The sequence below is a fragment of the Cherax quadricarinatus genome, chromosome 4 (genome assembly GCF_038502225.1).
Source record: "Cherax quadricarinatus isolate ZL_2023a chromosome 4, ASM3850222v1, whole genome shotgun sequence".
Taxonomy (NCBI): Eukaryota; Metazoa; Arthropoda; class Malacostraca; order Decapoda; family Parastacidae; genus Cherax; species Cherax quadricarinatus.
In genome coordinates this window covers 24,327,085-24,348,047 of record NC_091295.1, presented here as the reverse complement: position 1 = coordinate 24,348,047, position 20,963 = coordinate 24,327,085, and the positions used below count along the sequence as shown (strand labels likewise).

General features: G+C 43.6%; 1 protein-coding gene across 1 annotated transcript in view; it reads right to left on the bottom strand.

Annotated features, from left to right (window-relative positions):
- LOC128684305 (uncharacterized) overlaps positions 1–20,768 on the bottom strand; it is a 27,029-nt gene extending 6,261 nt beyond the window's left edge. The window contains exon 1 of the mRNA XM_053770472.2: positions 20,327–20,768. Within this exon, the coding sequence (XP_053626447.2) occupies positions 20,327–20,585 (259 nt within the window). The 5' untranslated portion in view covers positions 20,586–20,768. The remainder of the gene's footprint in view (positions 1–20,326) is intronic.
- Positions 20,769–20,963: the final 195 nt, after the last annotated feature.

Genomic DNA, 20,963 nt, shown 5'->3' with positions numbered 1-20,963 from the left:
CTCCTGGGCGTTAGTCGACCGGTGTGGGTCGCATACTGGGACAAAATTTACTTAATTTACCCAAAATGCTTTACATAACAAGCGGTTTTCTGTATAGTATTGTGTCACTGATGTCAGCTAGGACTGTATACCTTGTATATGTACTTGTTGAGATAAAGATAATTGTGGAAAATACTGTATATTTTCCGGAAATACGGTAATTTATAGGTAAATAGATGCCCTATATTGTATTTAATAAAAGTGTATTTTTAAAAAGAGGACAGTCGCCATTTTGGTTTGAATGAGCCAAGTAAACGTTAGTGTAATGGGAAGAATTTTTCGTGCTCTAGAGGTTAAAATTGGGTTGACACCTCTCAAATAGGAGGCGAAATTGTTGGATGTGCAGTCCTGCATAACTTGAGATATCAGGCGACTGGACAAGACAGCTCCAGGAACCTCAGATAAGTCTGTTATGTTATAACTCTGGCCAGTTGTTATTTTCATGTATAGACAGTGAGGTTTTCTGAGTATGATACAACTTAATCTCCAGTCAAATTGGTGAATGTTATGATTAAGATATATTCTCCTTCTGTTATATAAATGTGTGTATGTACTATAATCCTTTTTTAATTTTAATATACAGTCCACAAATTTATATATTTACCAGCATTCCTGGTGATGTATATTTCATTTAATTAATAGGTCCAGAGCAACTTGTGGATATGACAGTGGTAGGTATCGAAGGGGGACATTTTTTGCGACCTAGGTGTCCCAAATTCCTACTTGTCTAACTGATAAATAATAATTATCTATGTTCATTTACTGTTATGTATATAATGATACATTCAGATAAATACAATTTTCCACAATAATTATATTATATTATTTACTAAGACAGTCAAACAGGCATCATCACTGCACGTTAAGACAGATGTGTCTAATGCTGTATTTAATTCAGCATTTTGATACATCAAACTAACTTTGCCACAAAACCAATTAATGCTTAACTAAATATTTTAATTAAGTCATTTGGAGTGTTTAGTTGTCGATAGATAAATGTTCACCAGAAAGCCTCATCAGTTACAATAATCAAGAGGGAATTTTAAGGAAAATTGCCTCGTACGTTGTGTATTCATCTGATGTGACCTAATTCCTGCGTTGGTCTTAATAATGACGTGTATCATTCACTGCGCTATCTGAGTAAGGTATCCCCGTATCACATAAGCCCAGCCTCCTCTACCTCAAAACACGTAAAAGAAAATGTGGAGGGTGGTCATAAAATGCCAATACAGCAAAATATTTAAGTATGTATACGTGTTATGTATACGTGTCCGTGTTTATACATTTGAATTTCCGTTAATATGTACACTTTCATACGTATGTAGGTGTGTATGCATTTGCGTATGTATGTATGCATAGTTTTTATGTGCGTGCAAGTACAGAAAGCCAGCATGGATTTAGAGGAGATAAGTGTTGCCTCATTAACCTACTCGAGTTGTACGACAGAATAAGGAGAATCAAGCAGACGAATTTGTCGACTGCACATTGTTGGATATAGTACTTTTTTTTTTATATTTTATTTAAAACCAACAATAGACAATAGACAAAAGGAAAAACCCTAAAGATGACAATATATGAACAATAACTGAAAAAACATTACATTAGATATTGAAACATTAACGAATAACATTACAATATAACAAATATGACCACTATTACCTACATATAAAATCAGATACCGAAGCTTAAAATTGTCCTATACTAGCTACATGTGGATAAGTTAACTTTCGCAAAAACATGCAAACCTAAATTAACTCTTCCTCAAATTAATCATCCTTGCTCTTAATATACACTAGAATAATAAAATACAAGTATACTTTCATTATGTCGTTACAGACTAAATTCCTTCTGCTCTGGACACGGATAGAAATATAGGATAATTAACCAATGATGTCAAGAACACATCCAAGCGAAACCTACACCGACCATACAGGTCCTTGAGAACTGCACGGTCCGCGCCGCTGCTCGCCCAGGTGTGCACATGTACATTACACATCGTACCTACAATTAGATTCAGCTCAACATTTTTCAGTAATGCCATACGTAGAAACATTCTACCCAATTTGTATAATAAAGAGCAGTTTGAATCAAAGAACATTCCACAATTATCATAAATTTACCCTAACCTAAGCCTAGTATTTCATCTGTATTATAAATGTCTAATCAACACGAAAATTTTACCACATACCCCTAACCATATTTGTTGGTGTACATGATACAACCTTGTATTACCATAAAGAAAAAAAAAGAACAATAAAAAGGAAAACCCACTCTTCACCTTTAAAATCAGACTTCAATTTACCATTCATGTACATACATATAAATAAGTATATAAAGTATATTGTCAAATTGAACACAATCACTTACAACGTCAGTTATAATATTACGTCAACTCAACCATGAATAACTTCAACCATTCTTACAACTTCAAGGTTCGTAATTATCTTAAACTACATACATAGTATTACCACCATCTAGACAAATTAAAAAGAAAAACAATACTCAAATATATCAAAACACACTATGCTTCTATTGGCACCAAATCAATTGTGCTTACAAAAATACATTGTAAATTAAATTGAAACAAAAAGCCATTTTGACATTTACACATTGTATCAAAATCATAAATGCGCATAGAAAATATGTATTGAATATCATTGAAAATGTTCATGAGAAAAACCATTAAAGGTATATACAAGAAAGTAAACATACATACAATACACATATACATATATATACATATACATATACATATACACATATATACACATACACACTTATATACATACACACATACATACATACATACACATACATACATACACAAATACACACGCATACAGCACTTGCAGACTCGATTGAGAAGGCCATTGGTGAAATGCCTATGATTTTAAACTGATGGAAGATAGAGGTATGGGTGTGTGTGGGAAACAAGCAGGTTGCAACACTAGGGTTGGAAACAGTAAATGTATAAAAGGCATTCAGCATGAAGTTATAAATAAAGACAATAGAACAGGTCAGCAAACAAAGGGGGACAGCAGAGGGCAGCAAGGGACTAGCTCCCTTAAGGTTTACTATACTAATAGCAGGAGTGTTAGAAATAAGATAGATGAGCTAAGATTAATTGCAAGTGCAGGAAACATAGATATTATTGCTATAACAGAGACCTGGCTCAATCTGAAAGATAGAGAGATGCCCTCTGAATGTCACATACAAGGCTATAAATTATTCCACACTGACAGGGTCAACAGGAAAGGTGGTGGAGTAGCGATGTATGTCAGAGACAATTTAAATTGTTGTGTTAGACAAGATATTAAATTAGAAGCGTCAGCCACTGAATCTGTTTGGTTACAGCTTCTCGAGGGCCGAGAAAAACTAATTTTGGGTGTGATTTACAGGGCAACAAATCTTGATAGGGAGTGCAGTAAACTTCTATGGGACGAAATTCGTAAGGCATCTACATACGAAAATGTTGTGCTAATGGGAGATTTCAACTATAGATAGAATGACTGGAGCAATTTGACAGGAAATTTAGAGTCGGGTGACTTTCTTGATACGATCCAGGATTGTTTTTTAAAACAGTTTGTGACAGAGCCAACTAGGGGAAATAACCTCCTTGACTTGGTTCTTGCCAGTAGGGAAACACTAATTAATAATCTTGAGGTTAATGATGAGCTTGGGGAGAGTGATCACAAATCACTCAGTTTTAATATATCATGGAATTCCCCTAATAATGGCAATCAAGTCTCCGTCCCTGACTTTCGCTTGGCTGATTTCATAGGACTGAAAAATTACTTAGGTGGGCTGAACTGGAATGACCTGACTAAGGGTCAGGTAGGTGGTGATGGTTGCCGATATGATGCTTTCCAGGGCATAGTTCTAGCTGCTCAGTCAAATTATGTTCCAAATAGGGAAATCAGATCAAACAAAAATGATCCTAAATGGATGAACAATAGATTAAAATATCTGATTGGTCAAAAGAGAGGCGTATATAGGCAAATCAAAAGAGGAGAGGGGCAATTAAGAAATCGATATATTCAGTTAAAGAGAGAAATAAAAAAGGGAATTAGAAAAGCAAAAAGAGATTATGAGGTTAAAGTTGCAAAAGAATCGAAGACTAACCCAAAAGGATTCTTTCAGGTATACAGAAGTAAGATCAGGGACAAGATAGGCCCACTCAAAAGTTCCTCGGGTCAGCTCACTGACAGTGATAAGGAAATGTGTAGAATTTTTAACACATACTTCCTCTCAGTTTTTACACAGGAGGATAACAGCGATATTCCAGTAATGATAAATTATGTAGAACAGGACGATAATAAACTGTGCACTATTAGGGTCACAAGTGACATGGTCCTTAGGCAAATAGATAAATTAAAACCTAACAAATCCCCAGGCCCTGATGAACTGTATGCAAGGGTTCTAAAGGAATGTAAAGAGGAGCTTAGCACACCTTTGGCTAATCTTTTCAACATATCACTACAAACTGGCATGGTGCCAGATAAGTGGAAGATGGCAAATGTGATACCTATTTTCAAAACAGGTGACAGGTCCTTAGCTTCGAACTATAGACCAATAAGCCTAACCTCCATAGTGGGAAAATTTATGGAATCAATAATTGCCGAGGCAGTTCGTAGCCATCTTGAAAAGCATAAATTAATCAACGAATCTCAGCATGGTTTTACAAAGGGGCGTTCCTGCCTTACGAATTTATTAACTTTTTTCACTAAGGTATTTGAGGAGGTAGATCATGGTAATGAATATGATATTGTGTATATGGACTTCAGTAAGGCTTTTGACAGGGTCCCACATCAGAGACTATTGAGGAAAATTAAAGCACATGGAATAGGAGGAGAAATTTTTTCCTGGATAGAGGCATGGTTGACAAATAGGCAGCAGAGAGTTTGCATAAATGGGGAGAAATCAGAGTGGGGAAGCGTCACGAGCGGTGTTCCACAGGGGTCAGTGTTGGGCCCCCTGCTGTTCACAATCTACATAAACGACATAGATGAGGGCATAAAGAGCGACATCGGCAAGTTTGCCGATGACACCAAAATAGGCCGTCGAATTCATTCTGACGAGGACATTCGAGCACTCCAGGAAGATTTGAATAGACTGATGCAGTGGTCGGAGAAGTGGCAGATGCAGTTTAATATAGACAAATGCAAAGTTCTAAATGTTGGACAGGACAATAACCATGCCACATATAAACTAAATAATGTAGATCTTAATATTACGGATTGCGAAAAAGATTTAGGAGTTCTGGTTAGCAGTAATCTGAAACCAAGACAACAGTGCATAAGTGTTCGCAATAAAGCTAATAGAATCCTTGGCTTCATATCAAGAAGCATAAATAATAGGAGTCCTCAGGTTGTTCTTCAACTCTATACATCCTTGGTTAGGCCTCATTTAGATTATGCTGCACAGTTTTGGTCACCGTATTACAGAATGGATATAAATTCTCTGGAAAATGTACAAAGGAGGATGACAAAGATGATCCCATGTATCAGAAACCTTCCCTATGAGGATAGACTAAGGGCCCTGAAACTGCACTCTCTAGAAAGACGTAGAATTAGGGGGGATATGATTGAGGTGTATAAATGGAAGACAGGAATAAATAAAGGGGATGTAAATAGTGTGCTGAAAATATCTAGCCTAGACAGGACTCGCAGCAATGGTTTTAAGTTGGAAAAATTCAGATTCAGGAAGGATATAGGAAAGTACTGGTTTGGTAATAGAGTTGTGGATGAGTGGAACAAACTCCCAAGTACCGTTATAGAGGCCAGAACGTTGTGTAGCTTTAAAAATAGGTTGGATAAATACATGAGTAGATGTGGGTGGGTGTGAGTTAGACCTGATAGCTTGTGCTAACAGGTCGGTTGCCGTGTTCCTCCCTTAAGTCAATGTGACCTGACCTGACTAGGTTGGGTGCATTGGCTTAAGCCGGTAGGAGACTTGGACCTGCCTCGCATGGGCCAGTAGGCCTTCTGCAGTGTTCCTTCGTTCTTATGTTCTTATGTTCTTAACACATGCATATATATACACACATACACATACATAGTTATAAGTCGACAATTCCAAATATAACTGTATTGTACTTGAAACACTCGGAACAAATAATGTTAAAATTGCACCCCGGACATACCTCATATAACATTCATCAAACTCATCATGCTACCGCCCATTCTAGGAAACCAGCCCATTTCATCCCCCTTACCTGCCTTTCAACTCCCGTAAATCCCGTAAAGTGAAATTCCTATAACCCTCACTTAAATCCCTCTCCCATCCCCCCCATACACCTCCTTATTTCTACACTTTGTCCTATAAAAAGTTGCTGTTAATGCATTAATTCTTTCACACACGTTCGCTCCTCTCATAGCCCTAGACATATAAATATAATCTGTAATTATATACCCTACCGCATTCTCTACCATGTGATTCACCCCACCTATGTCTAAGCTTAAAACCCTCAACACCTGCAACCCCCCCCCCCTCCCACTAACCTTATTACCTTACCCAACCAAACCCTTATTAGTTCAATACATTCGCAAAAATACACTATATGGAAAACAGTCTCCCATTCACCACAAGCCTTGCATATCCCATCCTCCCGTATTCTCTTATGGAATAAAACCATTCCAGACGGTAAGATCCCATGTAAAAATCTATACATTACTTCTCGTACTTTAGGTTTTAAACGTAATTTGTTCAAACTCCCCCAGATATTACGCCAATCATACATCGGATAAACCCCTTCTACCACTGCTACCACTGCCTTACCTTCCACCCCATCAAGGTTTCCCAATTTAATATGTGAAGGATCGCTCATGTTTATGATGACCCGTAACATTGCCTCACCTATTATGAACTCCCTACCCACCCACCACCGTTGCATATCCTGACGTATCTTATGAAGTCCGCCTTCCCTCGCCCCCCCCTCCCGCTTATAACTACGTTTCAAATACACACTCATAATCCTCTTTTCAACAGCTATAAGACCCAGCCCTCCTCGGCCAACCGGGAGTGTGACAACCGCTCTACCTAACCATTCGCTTCCAGTACCCCAAATGAATCTAAAAACGCGCTTTTGTAACCTTTGTATCTCACTACGAAGTATCGGATATATTGCTGCTACATGCCAAAGTTTACTATATAATAGGACATTCGTTGTAATTACTCTTTGATGCAAAGTTAAGTGTGCAGCTCGTAAACCGCCAAGGCGCTTCAGTACACCATCTACAATACGCACTGAATTTATTTGTTGTGCTAACTTGATATCACTTACATAAACGATCCCACATATCAGTAATTGGTCCACCTTTTTCCACCTTTCAACTACTTCACATTCCTCACTTAACCCATCCCCAAGATCCATATACTTCGTTTTCTCCTTATTAATTGACATGCCAGAAGCCTTTTCAAAAACATTTACTAACTTTTCCACCCGAGGCAAATCCCTGTTACCACTTACTAAAATCGTTGTGTCATCAACATATCCAACAATGCCAGCCCCCCCACCCCTTTCGTCACCAACCCCATTTGCTGCCAATAAGACCCTAATTCCTCTATAAAAGGGATCCTGTAAACATGCAAAAAATATTTGTGAAAGGGGACAACCTTGACGTAGACCCCTGCTCATCTGAATTTGTTCTCCTAACTTTCCATTTACCTGCACCCGCAAGGTTGCATCTTGATACATTAATTTGGCCCATGATATAATTTCCTCTCCAAACCCCTGCCATCTCATAATCTTCCATAACGCTTCCCTTTCTACACTATCATATGCCGCCTCCCAATCTATAGCCAACACCCCCCCCACTCCCAATTTTACTCTTTCTTCAATAAAACTTCTAATCAAACCATGCCCGTCATACACAGACCTTCCCGGCACCCCATATTGTCCCTTATCGATCACTTTACCCAGGACCTTTTTTATTCTGTTAGCTAAAATTCTTGCAAAAATCTTATAATTACCACACAATAACGAAATAGCACGATAGTCTTTAACTGTTAATGGCTCACCTTTAGGCACTAAAACGACCACAGCCATCCTCTGCTGTGCCCCTAAAACCCGATCCCGCTTAAGGATATTGAATAATCTTACCAAAAATTCTTTTAAAACGCTCCAATTTTGGAGATAAAAGTCACTGGGCAACCCATCAATTCCTGGTGCCTTACCTAATTGCGCCCCGGATAAAGCTTCCCATGTCTCGCACTCCGTTATCGGCCCTTCCAAAACGAATCGATCATGCTCTGTCAACTCACACTGCACAAACCTTCCAATTGACTGTAATGCTATTTCACTTATTCCCACACATTGCGTTTTCAACTTAACCCAAGCATCAATATACCCACTCATACCCTCAGTCGTCGTCAACACCTGGTCCACTTTATACCCTTGCATACCTACCTGAACATTCAACCCCATTAACTCCATTGCCTTGCGACGTGTGTGTTGACTCCGCAACACACACGCCGACGGCCGATCTCCCCACAAAACCTCCTCAATCCCGCCCTTAAGCCTTTCCCCATCAAACCTCTCATTTTGTAAATTCCGGATATTTTCCTTCAAACTTTCAATTTCAATAACAGGATAATTAGCATTAATTTGTGCATAACAGTCGCGCAACTGCCCCTCTAAATATTTTTGAAAACCGTATTGTAACTGATTATATCTCTTCCCTCGATTAATATAATATTCCTTAATACGTTTTTTAGCTATTGTTTCCCACCAATTAACCATGGCAACATCCCCTGGTGCTTCTACCACTAAACGATCCCACATATGTCCAAAAGACAAAAGACTATCCTCTTCCTTTAATAATTTTACATTCAATTTCCAAAATGATGGACCCCTCCGAGGCACACCCTCAATATCCACATCTATTACCACTCCTCTATGATCCGAAAAAACCACATCTATCACATCCACCCTCCGCACAGTAACCGCACAAGGCACGTACATTCGGTCCAACCTCGCCGCATAACCTCGTTTAATGAAGGTATGCTCTAACATCCCTCCCCCCCCACACACATCCTTTAACCCCACCCCGGTCAATATATCCCCCAATATACCCAAACAACACCCCGCACCTCTGGGCTCCACATCTTTACGACGTATCACGCAATTCCAATCTCCGCCTATTATTGCAACATTCGGTAAACCACGTAAAAAATAGACCAGCACGTCCCGAACAAATTTAGTTTTAATACTCACGTCACCCTCAGCCGGACCATATACACATACTAAACTAATGGGAACCCTACCCCAAGTTCCATCCACTCTAATTACCCTCCCCTCCCCCCCTTCACTACGTCTTACTATAAACGGGCTAGTTTCCTTTACCAAAATGGCAGCCCCACCTTTCAAACGTGTCGCATGTTCCATGTACACATTATAACCACTCATATCCAACTCATAACCAGGCCTAAAATTATGTTCCTGTAAGAATACCACATCCACACCAAGTCGCACCAAATACTCATTAAACCACTTAAGCTTCCTCTCAGCTCTCAACCCGTTAATATTTATAGTAAAACACTTGAATTCAACCAATGGGTTTTCCTTTTGTCCCCGGCATTGACTTTACCCCAGTTCGTTTTGCAACACCTCTGTCCCTCCCCCCTTTGTTGGGAATCACCTTTGCAATCCCTTGATCCTTGGGTTCACCATTCCCTCTCTTCTGTACCTCCACCCAAGACTTTTTCCCAGGGCGTTGGGCAGGAGTTAGCACATCATCAGAATCCGATGATGCTGCAGTCCTCTTTCGTGTCCCGCCCTCCACCTGCATTTTGACATCTGAAGCACCGTCCTGATGCACCTCCACCTCTACTGCATGCACCTTCAATCCTTTAGACTCTCTCGTCGACAAACCGTCATCTTCTGCCATACCATCATTCACAGCCTTCCCCAGAACTAAGCCTGGGTTTTCCACCTGATCTAGGACCGATTCTTCTAACAAGTCATCCAACGCCTTTACCAAAGACGCCGCCACTTCTTCACCCATATTAGGTAGTCTCTCCTCAAAAACCTTATGTATGTCCAATGACTGAGATTCTCATTGAAGCGTTACAATTGGCGATTCGATCTCCTTTTCTTTGTCCACCTCCTCACTCCATGACAACCGTTGTTGGGGCGGTGTAGCAAGAGACTGTTCTCGCTCATCGCCAACCTCGTCCACTGGCTGCTGTTGCTGCTGTTGCCGTTGCTGTTGTGCCGGGTACCCACTACGTTTCCCACACTGCGCCGCGATGTGGTCATATGACCCACATAGCCGACACGTACGTTGTTGCCCCGCATACGTTACATAGACTTGAGTCCTTAATTCTTTCAACACAATATATGAAGGAATAGGGTGTCGAAGAGTCATTTTAACTGTATACGCGCCTTCCAGCGCACCTGCATACGGTCCAGTTGCCCATCTCCCTGCTGTGGCTACGTGAACCGTCCCATAAGTACGCAGTTCACTGGTAATATCAAAATCAGTCGCCTCAAAAGGCACATTCCTGATTTTCACCCAGGTGTAATGTCGAGATACATCATGAAGTCTCACCGACACAGCTGTATTAACCAGTATGATGGTCTCCTGATACTTGTCGACCACTGCCTCGTAGACTTGTGCAGACGTCATTTTAACGAAGATTCTTGTCATTCCATTTAATGCGACACCACATATCTCCTCATTTGCTATACCATAGGTATCGCGAATGATCGCTGGTAATAATAAATCCATGTTGGATCCTGTGACAGCACCACGGATCATCTCAATGCAGACAGTGTTGATTCTTCTTCTGCTATTCAGCGCCATGTTGGAGAAAATAAAGTTTCCACCAACCCACGCTAGGGGCAGCTCAATCAGGTAAACTGCGCAAAACAAACTCAAACAGGAGCGTCTGCGCAGCTCGTCCACACGGCTCGGAGGCGATGAGGACAATTTTGATATAGTACTATGTCATATTACTACCAACAGTTACAATAACAGTGTTTGTGTTAAGCGGAGAGAGATCACAAACACTAGGACTGAGGAAGTGAATTTGTAGACAGCCTGTACTGTCAGAGCACACAGCCTAGCCGTCTGCTCTGACTAGTTCATATTTCGCGGCATTCAGTGCTGCCCTCTGTAGGCCTACCTAGGTCGGTGGGACGCACAGTCCACCCTCTCTCTCTCCTGGACCGTCCGACTTGACGTACACAAGTACTCCCCCTCCACGGACTGGCTTGCGGTCACACTGCCCGTTGTGTACTCACTCCTACCCGATTAAAGCCAATCTAGTCCACGGCCGTATCATTGCTACCTACGCTACCTTCATCGGCACTAAACCGCTGTTCAACAGTAAGAACAGTAATAACAGTGGTGACAGCGGAGTCAGCGGCATTGTGAGCCTCTTCAGGGTGGAGGGGATCGGTCGACGCCAGTCAACATCATCCGTCGTCATCCAACGCACCTGCTAGCCTAAAGAGTTATCTGTTACTCCCAGCGTCTTGACGGGACCCGAGACAGATCTTCGTCCTAGATTTTTCCCACAAAATCTGGACATAGGCGCCACGGCTTCACCTCCAGCCTTAGCAGTCACGTGTTCACCTCATCACCCTCTCTACAGCCCCTCAACACTCTCCAGCACCATTCTCCTGCCTCCTACAGCGTCCCTACGCCCTTCTCAGCTACAAGAAGTAGAGGTGAGGTCGTTTAGTGTGTTGGCTTCGTGTGGCTCCACGCGTGACCACGAGGCAGCTCTGGGGTTGGTTTATACCCTAATCAGCGTGTAAACACACCAGCCCTCTCTACAGCCTTATCTGCTACGCAACGACGTCCTTCTCGCCGTCCATGTGTGTTGTGTTCTTCCCAGTTCCTCCAAGAAGTTCTACCTGGCTTAACCACGTGGGAACCCAGTTGGCTTAGCCCCTAAGCCAGCAAAGTTCAGCGTCTACAGCAGCTCGTGACTCATCATAGTGTCTACAACTGCTCAGCGTCTACGTATCTCCAGCCAGTGCAGTTTTTTTTTTTTGTTGTGTTGCCCAGTTTAAATTTTTTTTTTTTTTTTCCCTTTCCCTTGCTGTTTTATTCCCAGTTCATCACCAGTTCTGTTTTCCCCAGTGATTTGTTAAAGTAAAACTTACTCGTCCCAGTTCAAAGTTTCACTTAAGCTTGTTTTTAGCACGTTCGAGTAGTGCAGTAAATGTTTTGTTCTCCGTGTGCTGAAGCCGCAGTCAGTCAGCGCGCCCAGACACGCTTGCCAGTGTAAACAACCATACACAGCTGTGGTTCACGCCGGGTATCCACGTCTAATATCTTATACCTCCACAGAGTTAGCCCGGTCCTTCTTGTTCTTCCCAAGTCCATTCTGATAATTTTTTCTACGACATTGAAGCCCCATAGCAGTATACAAATGCTACGAGGCGTGTAGTGTCACTAGAACATCACTGAAAGTTCCAGGCACCCGTACCTTCATCCATCTGCACTCAAAGTTAAGTAAACAGTGACTTACCTAGCATTTCCTAATATTTTGTGACATTATTTAACTGTCCTGCACCAATACAGTTAGTTACTGAAGCCATACTTCAGTAAATTGTTCAGTGTCATCAGTGCACATTTTGTCACTTACCTGCAGCTTCTTAAATTTTGTAAATTTATTTTTGCACTCCTACATTTTAAATTCCAGTATTTTATTCTGCTTCTTGCACCTCAGTTATTGATTTAAATTGTTCAGTGTTAACCATTTATACAATTTACCTCTCACATACAGTTTTCATGTAATTCCTGTGTGCTGTTATTTTGTTAGTTGCACCTGCAAGTTAGCCACAGATTGTTGACACCCCTGCACTGTTTTGTTTGTTAGTTTTTTTTTTCTTTTAATAAGTGTAATCTTCAAGTACTTAAGTATTAGTATATTCTACCTGCAGTGATACAATCTGTGCCTAGCCCATTAAATTTTTTTTTCTGTTCCCCCATTTATTTGCTCTACATATATTCTATGTTTTATCAGTGAATATTCACCTATGTGCATTGCATTTTGCTATTTTATATACCCAAGTCATTGAGTGTATTTTTGGGAACCTGCTTATTTACCATTAATTACCAAAATTCCTTGTGAAGTTAATTAGTTTTGACCTTGAGATTGTGCAAATTTTTTTCTTTTTGCCAGTGTACACCCTGCTAACACCAGTTAACCTTTGCCATATTCTTGAATTTAATAATTTGCATTTTTAATAATTTTATTTTGTGTGCAATATAGCAATTCTGGATACAGTGTATTTTTTTTTTTCTGTGATTTTTGGCACTATTCCATACTCTGATATCTTTTCTGTGCCAACTTCCCTTGTGCAAGTGAATTACCCCTTTTTTTTTGGCGTTTCATTTTGCAACTGCTAGCACCCGCAATCTTTTTAAACTGTGCTTGCAGCACAGTTTAGTGTTGTGTAGTACCTGATTTATTTTAATTTTGTGCAATTTTTGCTACCAGTGTTTACAGTTCAACTCCTTTTCATAAATTTTGTTGCCAGATTCCTGGTGAAATTATTGACTATCCTTAGCTTCATTTTGTGCACTTCCCTGTAGTACATTCACTTGCATACATCTCTTATTTTGTGTTCAGAGTGTATCACTATTTCCCTTTTTATTGTTGTTTTGCTCAAATTATTTCTATCACTAAGCAGTTTACCTAGTACTGTGGTGCTGAGTTCTCTTTGACTCTGTTTTGAATTGTAGCCAGTGCATACCATTTCTTGCTCTGACCTGTTTACCATCTTCGTGACCTGCTTGCATTTGAACAATTGACGTCATGACTAAGACACGCAGTGGCCATGCCGTTACCCCAGATTCTGCTGGTGCCAGCAATGGTGCCTCAGCCAGCGTGAACACGCGGCAGGGCATCGAAGCCCCAGCGACAGTTGGTCAACTTGTGGCTCAAGCCTCGACCACCAGTGGGCCGGCTCATCGTCCATACCTGACCCTTATTTTTGACGGTCGTGCAAATTGTTTAGAGCCATGGCTGCAGTCAGTCGAGGCGACTGTTCAGGCTCTATTTGATAGCCCAACGGATACACAGTACATTCGTGCTGCTGTTGCAGCAGTGGATCTCACCCAGGGTGATATAGGTGCCTTTGTGCAGCTCAAGCGCGTTTGTAAGATTCAGTCTTGGGGTGAACTTAAGGAGGAATTTAGGCGTTATTTTCGGCGTAGTCGCCAACGCCATTACATTGACATTGTTACCAGCGTCTTGGCCGAATGTCAATACCGGCACGAAAGCCCCCTGGCTTGCGTTTGCCGGTTCGAGCAAGCCGCCACGGACTTTACTGATGCTGTCAACTCCACTAAGTGGGTGGATGGTGATGGCCGTATTGCTACTAAAGACATCATCCCCATGCTGGCTGTCGGCATCATGCGGAGGGATTCCGCCCCTAACCTCTGGGCTGCCATTGATGCGCTAGGACTCGGCCCTCAGCACGACTTCCTGGGTGCATATGACGCCATCGACTCGCTCAAGCCGCCTTCCGAGCAAGGCAAGGTTTGCCGCTTTGCGGATGATCCCCTACCCATCCTTCCAGCGCCGTCCACAGTGACCCCGCGGTCGCAGCCGGAAGTCACTTTTGCTGCTGCTGTCAGACAGCCAGCTCACAAAGGTTCTAACCCCAGTCCCACTAACTCGCGCCTAAGTAAAAATATTGACCACAGTAACAACAGTCGGTCTCATACAAAAAGGCAGTCATCGACTTCCTGGACCAGGGCGAAACGTCGCCAGCAGACACCACCCCCAACCTCACCCGCTAAGCGTGTAGTGACTTGTTTCAACTGTGGCAAACGAGGGCACTACCGATCTGAGTGTTACAAACTTAAGTCCCCGCAAAGTAACCGTCACAGTCCCCATGCTCAGTTTCCCAGTAACCATAACCGTCCCCATGCTCAGTTTCGCGAGGGAGTCTGTGTTTACCACAATACTTCCAGTCATACCTCCCATGAGTGTAACAAGCTGCGAAGTATACTGACAGCTGAGTGGAGCAAGCAGTCGTCGCGCAATGCACATGCTCGTAGAAGCCCTTCCACTAGTTCGGGGGAAGAGGCGTGTCCGCAAAACCAGCGAAAGACATAGTAACCCTGTCGGAGTCGCTGTATTCCGTCCCTGTCCGCAATGCATTCGCCGCCCTGGGCAGTGATACGCTTGCCGACAGTGAGGAAACCGAGTGTCTTGACGTTGTTGCCGAGACTCGTACCGTACCTTCCAGGTCGAGCCTCGTCAACAAGTGTCGAGCCTCGAGCAGCTGTGACTCCGGGGACCTCGTCGGCCTGTCATGCCTTCATGTTCGGTATGACAACCCATGTGGACCGCTCATCGAGTCCACTGTCCACAATAAGCCTGTTCAGCTTTTCCTAGACACAGGTTCGGTGGTTAACATTGTCCGCTCCACCTTTTTCCGAGACATTGGCCTTCACGCGGCCATGTTGACAGAGCCGTCTGCCATTCAGACCTTGAGAGGAGTCTCAGGTAAACTGCTGACGGTTCGCGGTCGCACAACGCTAGAATTTGTGGTCCAGGGTCACAAGCTGTCCGCAAAATTCTTAGTCGTAGATGGTATTGTTTTCCATGGTGACCTGCTCATAGGGTTCAAAACCATGGCAGATCTTAGGATCCGTTTAGATCCAGCTGAGTGGAAAGCGGAATTCAACGGAGTGGATGTGCCCTTCTGGGGCGTGCGCTTAGGATCCACTACGTGCTACTCTGTCTCAGAGTATGCACAGTGCCTAGAATCGTTGGAAACCGGAGGTTTCCATAGCACATTCTCCCCGGGGTCGGTCTCTTGTCCTGATCGACCTCGTAGTAGAGCTCGTTGCCCATCACCTCCTGGCCATCAGCACGTAGTTACCAGTGAAACCCAGTCTGGGGACGCCCAGTCTAACCTTCACTCTAACTCTGACGCTGTTGTAGAGACCAGCAGTTGTCAAGCCGCAGTATCCCTGTCGGCAGGCGACTGTCTGACTCGTGTCATGGCATCAGCGAGCAGAGTTACTGCTTGTACAAAGTATGACGTCACTTTGTCAGCTAACTCGCTCACTCCTGTTACGGTGTACGTGAGCAGAGCTTTTGAAGGAGACCATGTGCTGGTTGACAACGACACATGCCGAGTCAAGGGCCTCTCCCTTGAACCATCCTTGCACACAGTGCAACGTGGTAAGTTGCAAGTCCTTGTTGTCAACATGCATAGTCGAGAATTTCCCCTGCGGAAGAATACCTCACTTGTCGACCTTGTCAGATTCCCTCTCCCGGTGAGAGTGGAGGGTGAAGCCCCAGCTGACTTCCTTGTGAGTGCAGTTCTCCCAGGCGAGTCTGCTGCTGACTCTTCCAACACCCGGCCAGTGCAGGAAGATGATCTAGCTTTGACAGACTATCCTGAAGAGGTCCCAAAACTTCTCCAGGTTCTCAATCGTGCACGTTCTGCAGTTGCACTAGATGGTGAGTCAATGGGTTTGACCCCACTGATCTCTCACCGTATTCCTCTTGACAAAGGTACTAAACCCATTTATGTACCTGCGTATCGCCTGCCACATGCGCAAAGAGTCTTCGCCGAAGAACTCATTACACAGATGCTCCGTGATGGAGTTATTGAGGAGTCCACTTCCCCGTGGAATGCTCCCCTTATTCTGGTTCCCAAGAAAGACGGAACCTGGCGCCCTGTTATCGATTACAGGAAACTGAATGCATGTACCATCCCAGACCGTTTTCCATTGCCAGTTCTGAACGACCTGTTGCAGAACATCGGCGATAATAAGGTCTTTTCAACTCTTGATCTTCTTCAAGGGTTCTGGCAGATCCCCCTCGATGATGAGAGTAGAGAGTTGACAGCTTTCTCTACTCCAACTGGTCATTACCAGTTCAGGAGGATGCCCTTCGGCTTGCGCGGAAGCCCAATCACGTTTAGTCGTTTGATGACGACAATTTTCCGTACCCTCCTAGGTGGCACGCTCATGGTCTACCTGGATGATCTCATAGTCATGTCGCAAGATGTCCCGTCACATCTTGAGAAACTTGACAGGGTATTGGACAGGCTAGCTCAGGCAAATCTTAAGGTAAAGCTCTCCAAATGTCATTTCCTCCGGAAGGAAATAAAATTTCTGGGTCACGTAGTAACTCAGAATGGCATAAAGACGGACGAGTCTAAAATCTCGGCCGTGCAGAAATTCCCCAGACCCATGACGGCGGATGCAGTCCGGTCCTTCATAGGCCTGGCGGGTTTCTACCGCACCTTTATCGCAGGTTTCTCCACCATTGCTGCACCCCTGACACGCTTACTCAAGAAGGATGCCCCTTTTGAGTGGACGTGCGATCAGGAACGAGCTTTTGTCATTCTTAAGAACAAGTTAACATCAGCCCCAACCCTTAGATTCCCTGATTTCACCAAGGCATTTACCTTGACGACTGATGCCAGCAAAGTTGGCATCGGTGCAGTCTTGTCACAGGAATCTAATGGGAAGCAACAGCCTATTGCCTATGCTAGCCGTGTTCTTACTAAAGCGGAAGTCAATTATTCAGTGACAGAGCTAGAAGCTTTAGCCATTGTATGGGCCCTGAGTCATTTTCGGGATGTCATCTATCATTATCCTATCAAGATTTATACAGATCATTTACCCTTAGTGGCCCTTTTTGCGAATAAGAACCTCTCGGGAAAGCATGCTCGGTGGTCGCTCACGTTCAATGACTACAACCCTGAAATTTGCTATGTCCCAGGTAAGCAAAATGTTGTAGCTGATGCCCTGTCGAGACATATAGCATTCGTGAGTGTCGGCAATTCGTTCTCTGTTGAGGATCTCGAGAAAGCCCAACGACAGGACCCGGTGTGGTCTCCAGTCCTTCGTTTCCTGACCAAGGAGGACGTTGACTTACAGGTCAAGTCTCCCGTTCCACTGAAGGATTTAGTGGTCAACCAAGGAGTACTGTGCCGTGTTGCACAGCTGGTGGACCCCAGCAGAACCGTATACCAACTGGTGATACCAGAGTCCATGATACCAGCTACTCTTAGGTTGATCCACAATGTCCCAGGTGTAGCGCACCCCGGGAAGGACCGCAGTATCAAACAGGCACGAATGAAATATTTCTGGCCTAAGATGGCATCGGACATTGCCAAGCATGTACACCAGTGTGTTGTCTGCCTACAGCACAAGGGTACCATTACAGGTCCTAACCCCATTCTAAAGTATCCCATTACAAAGGAGCCCTGGGAGAGAACTTCTGTCGACCTGTTGACGAACTTCTCGACCTCGGAGAAGGGAAATAAGCACCTGCTTGTAATGGTAGATAACTTGACGCGGTACAGTGAATTAGTACCCATTCCTGATAAAACCGCTGAAACGGTCGCTAGTGCTTTCCGTGAGCATGTTGTTCTTCGTCATACTTGCCCACGTGTCCTTCTGTCAGAGAATGAGTCTGAGTTTATAAATGGCATAATGCAGGATCTTTGCTCCAGATTCAACATTCATCAAGTGCCAGTAGCTCCACGCCACCCTGCGAGTAATGGTCTTGCTGAACGTACAAATCGCAAAGTCCTGGAGGTGCTCAGAGTAACCGTTAACCCAAGTTGTACTACATGGGATGAGGCTATCCCAGATGTTCAGTGTACATTAAACTCCTCCCTCAACAGCTCGATCGGTGAGACACCTCATTTTGCTTTGTATGGTTATGACAAGCGCTTACCATATGAAATTCTGTTTACTCCACCTAGACCTACTTACGATACTGATAACCCCAGTGTAGTAAAGATGAGGACAACGCAGCTTGTCTTCCAGCGGGTACGAGAGAACCTTATGAAAGCTACTGATAGGTTCACGTCAGAGCGCAATGCCCGCGCCAAGGAAAGCAAAGTGGAACCTGGTTGCAAAGTTATGTTGCTCAACCCAGTGCAGACCCCAGGTATGCACAAACTTGTCCCAAAGTTTGTGGGTCCTTACCGTGTCCTACGACAGCTCCGTGGCAATAAGTTCGAGGTGAGGGAGATTGCTACGGGAACTATCAAGGAAGCCCACCTTGATCACATGAAGTATGTGGACCATATGCAGGCCGAAGTAGAGCTGGAGGTGCGTGCGTTGCAACGCCACGATCAGACTAATGTTAGGGACAAACCGTCTATCCCTTCTCCCACTACTACTGGTACGGAAGACGGCCCAGTAAGGCTCCATACTTATGGCCTGCGACCCAGGACAACAGTACATTTTTGTGACATTGACGTACCTACTGACTTGTCTGACTCCTACGCTAGTTATGCTAACTGTTTGCTTGCAGAAATGGGTATAAATGCACACACATTGTATAGCTAGTCGATAATAGAGTCAGGGTGGACAACATCATGTAATTATGTAAATACTTTTAGAAGGGTACCCAGAGTGTAATGAATTCCATGGATATAGTATTATTGTATGTATGTGCACCAGTATTTTATAACTAAAGGAAAAAAAAAGCCTGTATTACGGTCAGGGCAGTGCTGCCCTCTGAGTTACATGTCACACCTTAGGAAATGCTACTGTCAGTCATTGTTTGCAGATGTGAGCGTGCAACAACGTTAGTAGACGAGTGGTCAACTGATGTTCAGCCCTGCGGACAACCTGTATATAGAAGATTTTAGTTCCAGTGCTGACGTCTCCGGGCTCTCTACTCGATGAAACAGCGCGGCAAACCAGTTTTCTCTTCCCCTGGATGGGAGAGTTTTTTTTGTCTGTTGCATTTTTTTGTCCATTTTTTTTATTTACTAGTGAGCGAAAGCCAGTCCCTCTCTGGGGTAGCTAGTGTAATTCCTTTATACCTATGGGCCCACCAGTATTGTCGCGTCGGGACGACGCGAGGTGCGTGGCCGAGCAAATGTAGACAGCCTGTACTGTCAGAGCACACAGCCTAGCCGTCTGCTCTGACTAGTTCATATTTCGCGGCATTCAGTGCTGCCCTCTGTAGGCCTACCTAGGTCGGTGGGACGCACAGTCCACCCTCTCTCTCTCCTGGACCGTCCGACTTGACGTACACAAGTACTCCCCCTCCACGGACTGGCTTGCGGTCACACTGCCCGTTGTGTACTCACTCCTACCCGATTAAAGCCAATCTAGTCCACGGCCGTATCATTGCTACCTACGCTACCTTCATCGGCACTAAACCGCTGTTCAACAGTAAGAACAGTAATAACAAATTACCTTCTTACATCATAAATATATTTTCCCTCTATCTTTTACCGCCCCTTATTTCATTCCTCTATTACCCTTCCCATTCTATAATTTATTGCCTCTCTTTTTCCTCCCTTCCACCCATCTTCACTACTCACATATTAGCAGCTCGTCGGGGAACTCTGGCACAGAGTAACTCAGAAGAGGCATCTGGTGGGAGCGCCAGTGGAAGAGGTGGAGGTGCAAGCAGACAGTGATGGTGGAGAGTGTGGGGACTGGCTTCATCCACTGCACGAAGGAGTCGATGCTGGGGACACCTTTGGACTGCAAGTGCACCCCCGGGTAGACCGCCTCTCCCACACCTCTCTCTCCTGATCGGCGGGGGGGGGGTAAAGAAGAGAGAGCTCGGTGGGTCATGTGTTAGTCATCGCCCTCACCACCCGATCTCACACCAACCAACCAGAATTGGATAACAGATATCGAGTGACAGGTATAGGAACCATTGAGAAGCAAACTGGAAAATAAATTGAAGTAAATATTGAATACAAGTACAATTTTGTAAGATCACTTGTCATCTTCCGTGTTCATGAGACAGTTTAAGACCAGCAATTTTGCCAGAGTGCAAATAATTTAACAAGCTTCCATTTCATTCATAAAAGAGGAGTATTCTTATTTTGTTTTAACTACAAAGTACCAGAACTATGCTATCAGTCAGTGCTTATAAAACAACGTGAACTGTTTCAACTAATTTACACTGTTATTATCAATTTGCTACTGTCGTGAATTAATTATATT